The sequence below is a fragment of the Oncorhynchus tshawytscha genome, linkage group LG22, assembly GCF_018296145.1.
Source record: "Oncorhynchus tshawytscha isolate Ot180627B linkage group LG22, Otsh_v2.0, whole genome shotgun sequence".
NCBI lineage: Eukaryota > Metazoa > Chordata > Actinopteri > Salmoniformes > Salmonidae > Oncorhynchus > Oncorhynchus tshawytscha.
The window spans coordinates 23,275,071-23,286,175 of NC_056450.1; the positions used below are offsets into that span (position 1 = coordinate 23,275,071).

The window sequence follows — 11,105 nt, forward strand, 5'->3', positions numbered from 1 at the left end:
AACTGTATTAATTAACCTTCTGAATATAGTCCAGGTTGAATAATTGCCTTATCGCACGGAAGTGAGTCCAGACCCAGTGTTCTGTGTCTGTGTTTCTGTGCCCCCAATCCCTGCCTTGCTCCCTGCTGCTTGCCCCTACCCCAACAGCCCCTACCCTAAAATAGAAGCTGGGACGAGGGTGGTATTAATAGCTGCTACTGGGCCACAGGATCATTCAATTATCCAACAGAGGAAGAGGAGGTATAGTAAGCAACAGGACCCAGAGCAATGTGAAAAGTCCCTGAATATAAAAAAGACTGCTTTTTAGTGTGTTCATATTTTATTAATTTACAACAAGTGATATAATGACCGTGTAAAGATAACAGTTACTGGTTAACTGTTAGTGTAACACATCGTTATTGGTTTTCTGAGATGTAGCCACTGTCATCCCAGATCCAGAAATTCCTTGGATTTTCTGGGTCAGTGGTAATGACATTTCTTCTTGAGTATAGGATACGTTATGTTATGGTGTTGAGTGTTGTGAATTTCCCCTCAGTCAGACTGTCACATAGCGAGACGTCAGTGTACTATCTGTGCCATGACAGAGATTGTTGTGTTTTGAAAGTGTACTCTGACAGTAGGCCTATGGACATTTTCAAATATAGGTAATGACAATAAGACATGTTACAGAGCATTGGTGTGAACATTTTGCTTGTGTTATTACATCATAAACACTTGCAATAGGCTATGCATAATATACTTGCAATAGGCTATGCATAATATACTTGCAATAGGCTATGCATAATATACTTGCAATAGGCTATGCATAATATACTTGCAATAGGCTATGCATAATATGTATGTATAGAAAGAAAGAAAAAATAAAGAATTAAAGAAAGACCGAAATAAAAAAATAAGAAAAGTGTAGAAACAAACAGTTGAGAATATATTTATTTGTTCATATGACAGCAACATTTAGTATTGACACAGAACATGTGCAACAAACAGGCCTGCCTGTGTTGTGAGTTTTCCTCCAAATCTTTGAAGAATGTGTAATTTCATCAACTACATTTCCCAAAATACATTGCTCTGGCTAGGGTCGCTGTTTTGCAGAGAAAGCACAATTCTGAGTGCGGAGTCCAAACTGTTGACGACAGCGAGGTGTTTATGTTACGTGAACTTTTGGATCTCGTCTGCAAGGAATATACGATGTGGGCTCGGATTCTATCTGGCGGCCGCGGGTTCGGATTCGGTTTCCGAGTTCCGAGGGAGTGTCTACGTGGCGTTGGACTCGGAATAGCGAGGAGGCAGAAGAGGCATGCTTCAAGTTCAGAGGTACTGTTCCATCAACCTCGAGGACAAATTTCTGCTGCTCACTAAAACCGACCGACCCATGCAGTTGGCCTAGTGCTGGGAAATTTGGAATATTAATTGTTTCAGATCCTTCAGAACGTAATTTGTTTATCTTTTCATATGTTTTAGATGTATTTAGTCGTCAAACCTTGATTTAAAAAAAATAATTTTGTTGCATAAGCTATTGCAATATGACAGAACAGCGATCATATTGCGCTTGCCCATTTGCTCCATGTTTTTTTCCCCACTTATTTGTGGCACGCTTGGTCATGCAAATCAAATCTACATCTGTCCCCGCAGAATGCCCCCGAGCCCGCACAGATCACTTCGCTTGACTGGCTGCTGCAGATTATGGTTTTATTTAAAGTATAATAGTGGCTTGTCAGGGTATAGATAGGTCTGCCTCAGATCCCCCATCTCTAGAACTAGTCTATTGAATGAACACTATCTTCCATTCATACTCTAATCATTTCTAGTGAGATTTCATTGAATAGTTTAGGCTGCTGAAGACTTCCTGATTTACTGTCAAATGATGAATGTAGTGTAGTGTAATGTCTTGGCCCACTGCAGGTCAGGATTCTTTACAGGAATGGACCTTGGATTGTTACTATCCAGTTGAAAGAGGTCGGGGTTGATGCTAATCAGTTCTGAGTGGGATAAAGTATTTTATTAAGATCTTGTTTACGCCTCGCGCTGCCATTTACCGTAGGAAAGAATGTACAGTGCCTTCAGGAAGTATTCATATCCCTTGACCTTTTCTACATTTTGGTAGGTTACAGCCTTGTTCTAAAATTGATTAAATCATTGTCGTACAGGTGTGCCAATACAGGTTGACACACCTGTATTTGGGGAGTTTCTCCCATTCTTCTCTGCAGATCCACCCAAGCTCTGTCAGGTTGGATGGGGGAGTGTTGCTGCACAGTTATTTTCAAGTCTCTCCAGAGATATTAGCTCGGTTTTAAGTCTGGGCTCTGGTTGGCCCACTCAAGGACATTCAGAGACTTGTCCCGCAGCCACTCCTGCGTTGTCTTGTCTGTGTGCTTAGGGTTGTTGTCCTTCGCCCTAGTCTGAGGTCCTGAGCGCTCTGGAGAAGGTTTTCATCAAGGATCTCTCTGTACTTTGCACTGTTCACCTCCCCGACCAAGGCCCTTCTCCCCTGATTGCTCAGTTTGGCCGGGCGGTCAGCTCTAGGAAGAGTCTTGGTGGTTCCAAACTTCTTCCATTTAAGAATTATGGAGGCCACTGTGTTCTTGCTGACCTTCAATGCTGCAGACATTTTTTGGTACCCTTCCCCAGATCTGTGCCTCGACTAAATCCTGTCTCGGCGCTCTACGGACAATTCCTTTGACCTCATGGCTTGGTTTTGGTTCTGACATGCACTGTCAACTGTGGGACCTTTATATAGACAGGTGTGTGCCCTTTCCAACTCATGTCCAATCAATATAATTTACCACAGTTGGACTTGAATCAAGTTGTAGAAACATTTCAAGGATGATCAATGAAATCATGAAGCACTTGAGCTCAATTTCAAGTCTCATAGCAATGGGGTTGAATACTTATGTAAATAAGGTATTAATCCTGTTTTTGGTTTGTCATTATTGTGTGCAGATTGCAGAGATTTATTTTAATTTTAATACATTTTACATGCTTCCTGGTAAGTCTTGAGTACAGTACTGGGTGGGGTGAATATATTTTATATGACACATGATTTTTTGTTAACTAGTAAATAGTAGCCTACAGCAAAGTGTGTTTAAATCATTTCTAACTTAACCATTTCTGCTGGTTAGGTTTTGCTACCATGTGGGTTTTTAGCTTGCTTGAGCCTGCTAACTGAGGAGTGTTAATTCACCTGTTGCCATACATGTTTCATTTAAAAATATATATCATACAAAGGAGTTGTTTAATCTAACTGCTTAACTATTTATCTGTACATGGAATTGTATTTTTTTGTATTTTTTTTCTAATCTTTACGGGAAAATGCCACAGGCACTATCTGATGTGTGGAGATATTTCACTGCAGCTAATGTAGAAGGAAAAGCTGTGTACATTTGCAAATACTGTGCCAAATCATATGTGAATAATGCAACAAAGATGCAGAATCATCTGGCCAAGTGCATAAAGTTCCCTCAGCGCTCACAACAAGCAACCTCTGACAAAAGTCCCTCTACATCTATTCGAGGTGAAAATTATGAATCAGACACCTTATCGACAGCAACAGCTCACGGTCCTCCTAGAATCAGAAGTTTTTTTGACTCAGTAGAGGAACGTAGTCGGTGAAATGCTGATGAATTTCTTGCACAAGCTGTGTATGCAACTGGTTCACCTCATACTCACAGGCAATGTGTATTGGAAGAGATTTCTGAATGTTCTTCGCCCAGCATACACCGCTCCAACCAGACATGCTTTATCTACTCATTTGCCGGATGTAGAGTTCAAGTCAAGGTCAAGCAAATCATAGAGAAAGCAGACTGTATTGCTGTCATCTCTGATATGTGGTCGAATATTTGTGGGAAAGGAATAATTAACTAAATCATCTCCACCCCTCAACCAGTATTCTACAAGAGCACAGACACAAGGGACGACAGACACACCGGTCTCTACATTGCACATGAGCTGAAGGCAGTCATCAATGACCTTGGACCACAGAAGGTATTTGCACCGGTGACAGACAACGCTGCGAACATGAAGGCTGCTTGGTCTAAAGTGAAGGAGTCCCACCCTCACATCACACCCATTTTCTGTGCTGCTCATGCATTGAATCTGCTCCTCAAGGACATCATGGCACTGAAAACAATGGATACACTCGTCAAGAGAGCCAAGAAAATGGTTAGTTATGTGAAGGGTCATCAAGTTATAGCAGAAATCTACCTCACCAAGCAAAGTAAGAAGAATTAGAGCACCACATTGAAGCTGCCCAGCAACACCCGTTGAGGTGGTGTTGTCATGTTTGACAATCTCCTGGAGGGGAAGGAGTCTCTCCAAGAAATGACTATATCACAATCTGCCGATATGGACAGCCCCATCAAGAGGATCCTCCTGGATGATGTATTTTGGGAGAGAGTGGTAAGCAGCCTGAAACTCCTGAAACTTTTAGCAGTAGCCATTGCACGGATTGAGGGAGACAATGCAATCCTGTCTGATGTTCAGTCACCTGGTGGAAGGGACTGTGGATCTGAGGCTCTTTCCCCTGTTGCCTCCATCATCCACCAAATCCCACCAACATCAGCCATCTCAGATGGTCCTTGTTGGGGAACAGACACACCAAAGCACACAACAGGCTGACAAATACAAGGGTTGAAAAATTGGGGGCCATCTGGGCAAATGTGAGGTTTTTTGAGCCTGACAACGAGCCATCCTCAACAAGGTTGGAAAGTGACAGTGAAGATGAGGCCTCAGAGTCTGATGTTCAAGAGGTGGACATTGAGGAGGTCCAGGGAGAAGGCATGGAAGCCCGAGAGGAAGACAGTCTAGAAACTAGAGCGTTGATTATCATTTTACAGATGTATGTTGAAAACGTTTTTGGGAGATGCGATGGATCATCGGGGATCATTCAATATTCCCTTTCTTTGTTGTTCAGTGAAATCATCCCATGTGAAGAGTCAACTCATTTAATTAAAGTTCAATTTGTAACTAAATAGTTTACAAAAAAATTATATTGGAAGGATTTTATCATTTGCAATTATGTCTACTTATGATAAGGTAAAAGGTTTATGTTTCTGTCTCTATATGATATCGTAAATATATCCAATGCAAAAACATCTACATTTAAATGGTATTAATATTAATTTGCATATATTTACCTTAATTCCCACTGAAAATTTCCACCTCTGAATATTCCCCAAAATGTGCAACCCTTAGCTATAACATAACAAAATGTGGAATAAGTCAAGGGGTCTGAATACTTTCCGAAGGCACTGTATGTGTGCCTATTGTTCACTCTTACAGTAGATGAATAAGAACAGGGAGGCACCCTGAACACTTAGCACATCGTACCCATCAAGCAGTAGAGATTAGTTAGCGGTGTTCGTTTAGACTACACAGAGAGAGAGAGAGAGAGAGATTACTTTGGACTTGTTTCACAAAATACTGGACCCGTAAGCAGGCCAACATCGGCCCCCAAAGTGCATGGCTGACTGATAAGAGCAAGCAGTGGCTGGGTTAACGGTTAAAAGTGACAATGGTTGTAGTAGAAGAAGTCTGCATAATAACTTGGGTGAATTTTATTAATATTGCGCACCAGACTTATTACTGTACACTGCGGCTGTTGTATGAATCAGTTACATGAATTACATGAACTTCCATGACTTTACTAGCCTGGTCCCAGGTCTGTTTGTGCTTTTGTCTACTCCATTGTCATTGGTACGACAATACCATAAGAAGTTGGCAGGAGGGCAGAAACAGACTGGCGACCAGGCTATGACTTTTACATTACTGATACCATTACAGTAATGGCGGTACAGCAGCATATGTTACAACAATAATGACAGAGTGTTTCCCTCCTGAGCCAGGCCTGTATGAGGAAGACCGCTCTGTTTGACTTCCATCGGGACCAGGGAGGTAAGATGGTGGAGTTTGCTGGCTGGAGCATGCCTGTCCAGTACAGAGACAGCCACATCCACTCCCACATGCACACCCGCCAGTACTGCTCCATCTTCGACGTCAGCCACATGCTACAGGTGAGAGGCATTTCATTTAGCAAATTTGCATGGGTCGATATTGTGTGCTCATTCTATGGGCTATACCATCCATTGTGTGTCTCAAACAGAGCAAAGTCCACGGAAGAGACAGAGTCAAGTTTATAGAGTCTATGATCGTTGGAGACATAGCAGAGCTGAAGGACAACCAGGTGAGACAAATGCCTGCAAGCAAAAAGACACGCACGTACACTTATTTCTCCCACACACCGACACACTCTTCTCACACTTATCTCCAGGGCACGCTCACCCTCTTCACCAATGACAAGGGAGGAATAAATGATGATCTTATCGTCACCAAGACAGACCAAGGCTACCTCTACGTGGTGTCCAATGCTGGCTGTGCAGACAAGGACTCTGCCAACATGAAGGTCAGTAGTCCACAGACCTCATGTGTTTGACGACCATCACTCAAAGTTTTGGATGGATTTGTAACGCTTTGATGAAGTGTCATGTCTGTTTGTGTTTCATATATCTGATCCTTTCTGTGTTCATGTAGGCTAGACTAGCCAAGTTCAAAGCAGAAGGTCACGATGTGGAGCTGGAGTTTCTGGAGGAATGTTTGATTGCCGTTCAAGGTAAGTTCTCTTATGGCAACGTCAGTTTTACTCGACCTACAGTACCAGTCAAAAGCTTGGACACACCTACTCAGTCAAGGGTTTATTTATTGTTACTATTTCCTACATTGTAGAATAATAGTGAAGACATCAAAACTATGAAATAACTCATGTAGTAACCAAAAAAACGAATGAAAATATATTTTATATTTGAGATCCTTCAAAGTAGCCACCCTTTGCCTTAATGAAAGTACCCCCGCCTTTTTGTTTTTTCACTGCTGCAACTCGCTGTTTATTATCTATGCTTGGTCACTTTTAGAGGTCGACCGATTATGATTTTTCAACGCCGACACCGATTATTGGAGATTTGTAATGACTATTACAACAATACTGAATGAACAATGAACACTTTTATTTTAACTTAATATAATACATAAATAAAATCTATTTAGTCTCAAATAAATAATGAAACATGCTCAATTTGGTTTAAATAATGCAAGAACACAGTGTTGGAGAAGAAAGTAAAAGTGCAATATGTGCCATGTAAAAAAGCTAACGTTTAAGTTCCTTGCTCAGAACATATGAAAGCTGGTGGTTCAATATTCCCAGTTAAGAAGTTTTAGGTTGTAGTTATTATAGGAATTATGACGTGTCGACTATTTCTCTCTACCATTTGTATTTCATATACCTTTGACTATTGGATGTTCTAATAGGCACTTTAGTATTGTCAGCCTAATCTCAGGAGTTGATAGGCTTGAAGTCATAAACAGAGCTGTGACTCAAGCATTGTTAAGAGCTGCTTGCAAATGCAGTAACGTTTGAATGAACGCTTACGAGCCTGCTGCTGCCTACCACTGCTCAGTCAGACTGCTCTATCAAATATCAAATCATAGACTTAATTATAATATAACACACAGAAATACGAGCCTTTGGTCATTAATATGGTCAAGTCTGTAAACTATAATTTTGAAAACAAATCATTTATCCTTTCAATGAAATATGGAACCGTTCTGTATTTTATTCAACGGGAGGCAACCCTAAGTCTAAATATTGCTGTTACATTGCACAACCTTCAATGTTATGTCATAATTATGTAAAATTCTGGCAAATTAGTTCGCAACGAGCCAGGTGGCTCAAACTGTTGCATATACCCTGACTCTGCATGCAATGAATGCAAGAGAAGTGACACAATTTCCCTAGTTAATATTGCCTGCTAACATGAATTTCTTTTAACGAAATATGCAGGTTTAAAAAAAATATACTTCTGTGTATTGATTTTAAGAAAGGCATTGAGGTTTATGGTTAGGTACATTCGTGCAACGATGTGCTTTTTTCGCAAATGCGCTTTTGTTAAATCATCCCCCATTTGGCGAAGTAGGCTGTGATTCGATGGTAAATTAACAGGCACCGCATTGATTATATGCAACGCAGGACAAGCTATATAACCTAGTAATATCATCAACTATGTGTAGTTGACTAGTGATTATGTGAAGATTGATTGTTTTTTATAAGATAAGTTTAATGCTAGCTAGCATCTTAACTTGGCTCCTTGCTGCACTCGTGTAACAGGTGGTCAGCCTGCCACGCAGTTTCCTTGTGGAATGCAATGTAATCGGCCACATTCGGCATCCAAAAATACAGATTACCGAATGTTATTAAAACTTGAAATTGGCCCTAATTAATTGGCCATGCCGATTAATCGGTCGACCTCTAGTCACTTTACAAATGACCTTGACTAAACTGTACCTCCTCACATTGACTTGGTACCGGTAACCCCTGTATAAAGCCTTGTTATTGTTATGTAATTTTCTTGTTACTATTTGATTATTTTATTTGAGTCTTTTTCCCCTTTAGTTTATTTAATAAATATTTTCTTTACTCTATTTCTTCAACAGCATTGTTGGTTAAGGGCTTGTAAGTATTCAGCGCATGTGACAAATAAATGTTGATTTGGCCAACTGAAACAGAGAGGAACTACCTGAACTTGTCCCATAAGATAGTTTTGTTTTCCGTTGCAAATCATTTTGCTACTATGTGTACTAAAGAATATGACCCTGTAATGTCCTCCTCAGGTCCCTCCATGGCCAAGGTGCTCCAGCCGGGATTGACAGACGACCTCAGCAAGTTGACCTTCATGACCAGCACTCTGGCCACTGTGTTTGGGATCCAGGGCTGCAGGGTGACCCGCTGTGGCTACACTGGAGAAGATGGAGTGGAGGTGGGCCTCTCACTCTCTTTTTCTTTGCACTTCAGTAGAGATGGATATTTTTCTGTGCATTTCTTTCAAGAATCCTTTGTCTGAAAGCAATTGGCATTTGTAAAAAAGAATGTGTTTCTTTCGTTGTGTTGCAAAATTGTGTTCATAATTTCCTATTCATCCTCCTGTTCAGATCTCAGTGCCTAAATCTGGTGTGGTGGCCCTGACGGAGCGCCTGTTGGCCAACAGTGAGGTCAAGCTGGCCGGACTGGGGGCGCGAGACAGTCTGAGACTGGAGGCAGGCCTCTGTCTCTATGGTAACGACATCGATGAGACCACCACCCCTGTGGAGGCAACACTGGTGTGGACCATAGGTGACTCCTCATTATTATACACTCCCTTATAGTGTCGTGTGTGTGTGTGTGTGTGTTAATTGGGTTGTTTGATGGACTTGCAGGAAAGCGGCGGCGTCAGGCGAAGGATTTCCCCGGTGCTGAGATAATTGTCCCCCAGATAAAGGCAAAGACGACGAGGAAGCGTGTGGGCTTGGTGTCCATGGGACCCCCTGTCAGACAGCACACCCCCATTCTCAGCCCAGAGGGAAAGGTCATAGGTCAGTTAGAGGATCTCTACTAGCTATTACAAGATATAATATCTGAATAATCATACGTAAGAGTTTGATTATGCCTACTTAGGATCAGGATACCAGGCCTGATGATTTTCTGTTATTGTTTGTCATTGTTATTAGGCCTACAAATTTAGGCCTGAAATTTAGCTGTGTGTGGATTGCTGTTGAGATTAGATGCAGCTTTCTTTTTTATCAGTTATTATTATTTTTTCAGGTGAGGTCACCAGTGGTTGCCCCTCCCCCTGCCTGAAGCAGAACATTGCCATGGGTTACGTGGATGTGGCGTACGCCAAGAATGGAACTCCCATTCAGGTGGAAGTGAGGAAGAAGGCAGTGAAGGCAGTGGTCACCAAGATGCCCTTCGTGCCTACAAACTACTACTCTGGCCATTAGATCTGTCCCTCAATGGACACCTGGCTTATGAGATCAGCCTGCGAACAGTACCCTGATCGGACAGACTGCCTCCTAATGACAACAAGAGATCAGTCTATCAGAACAAATGCTGCCCCCTTGTGTTTACCTTGAGCAGTGACACTCAAACCTGAAGGACTGTAAGGCTTTCTTTAGCGATAGAGAATGGGTTATGAGAGTGTGTGGCCTTGCCTACACCCAAATCTCCACTCAACTACACAAATACAGCTACACTCTTGAGGATGAGGCTTTTCACTCCTGTTATCTGAAGCTTGTTGATGGTCTTTAGACCACAGTGAGTTGTGTGAATGAGCCATATGGTTTGAAGGACAGGGATCTCACTGACCAGTCAGCAAAAGCAGCAACACGTGCTATGTAAACCAAGAGACACAGGAGAAAGTCACGTTTTCAGGACTGCTGAGCAAAACATTTTCTCCTGTCTAATAGTATGAATCTAATCTAGCATTTTACAGGCTAAGTGGCACAATGACGTGTTAATGTTTACTAATTGCTAACTTAATACTAAATGTCAGCATGAACAAACAACTCTTCATATGATTCCAAATTGCTTTTGTGATACTTTGTCTTTAGGCCTGTACCACAATCCTAGTTGTCACATTCCTAACAAACTAAAACTAAACAATATATGCGGTAATGTGTGGCAAAACTCCAATACCTTGCTTGTAACTACTGTGAAGTATCTTATAGAGGTGTTCATGGTCTTGCATCTCCCCTCTACTATTGAAGTATTGTCTCAATGTTTTTGATATTCACTTTTGTTCATGTGAATGCCTTAATTTGTATAGCAAGGTAATGATGTAGTTTGAATCTGAAACCCTCATTTTCCTTGTAATATAGGTTATAATTCACATAGAATTAAATATTAGAATTCAGGGTAATTCATAATATATTATACCTTTCTCTTTGTTGGGGAAAGACATAACTTTGGAGAATTGTCATTGCACATGACTCCACTAGATGTAAGTTAAACATCTGTCACTAATGTTGTTTGACAATTGCCAAAATGTATCGACTACTGTATTTACTGCTGATTAATGCCCTGTAATATGGTATTTCTAACATTCAAGATTTTGTTGTTTGCAAATTATTAAACACGATTTTCCCATTATTTGGTTATTTTATCATGTATCTTATTTGTGTACTGTGTGGATAATTACGCTTGAAGTTCCTTGGCTTACACATCACTGGCAATCTGAAATGTTCCACCTACACAGACAGTGAGGTGAAGAAGGCGCAACAACACCTCAACCCCAGGAGGCTGAAAA

At 41.2% G+C, this 11,105-nt stretch overlaps 1 protein-coding gene across 1 annotated transcript; it reads left to right on the forward strand.

Moving 5' to 3' along the window:
- The first annotated feature begins 1,074 nt into the window (after window positions 1-1,074).
- LOC112222113 (aminomethyltransferase, mitochondrial) lies at window positions 1,075-10,948 on the forward strand. The gene is made up of 9 exons (XM_024384730.2): window positions 1,075-1,314; window positions 5,841-6,008; window positions 6,098-6,178; window positions 6,266-6,397; window positions 6,526-6,604; window positions 8,656-8,801; window positions 8,974-9,154; window positions 9,238-9,393; window positions 9,623-10,948. Exons 1-9 carry the CDS (start codon window positions 1,147-1,149, stop codon window positions 9,799-9,801), a joined length of 1,290 nt encoding a protein of 429 aa, XP_024240498.1. The 5' UTR covers window positions 1,075-1,146; the 3' UTR covers window positions 9,802-10,948.
- Window positions 10,949-11,105: the final 157 nt, after the last annotated feature.

Bases quoted from the DNA above. Each gene is read 5' to 3' on its own strand.
- LOC112222113 (XM_024384730.2), top strand. From the start codon at position 1,147: ATGTTACGTGAACTTTTGGATCTCGTCTGCAAGGAATATACGATGTGG. The intron at 1,315-5,840 runs GTACTGTTCCAT...CTCCTGAGCCAG, and splicing joins GGCATGCTTCAAGTTCAGAG to GCCTGTATGAGGAAGACCGC. The intron at 9,155-9,237 runs GTGACTCCTCAT...ATGGACTTGCAG, and splicing joins AACACTGGTGTGGACCATAG to GAAAGCGGCGGCGTCAGGCG.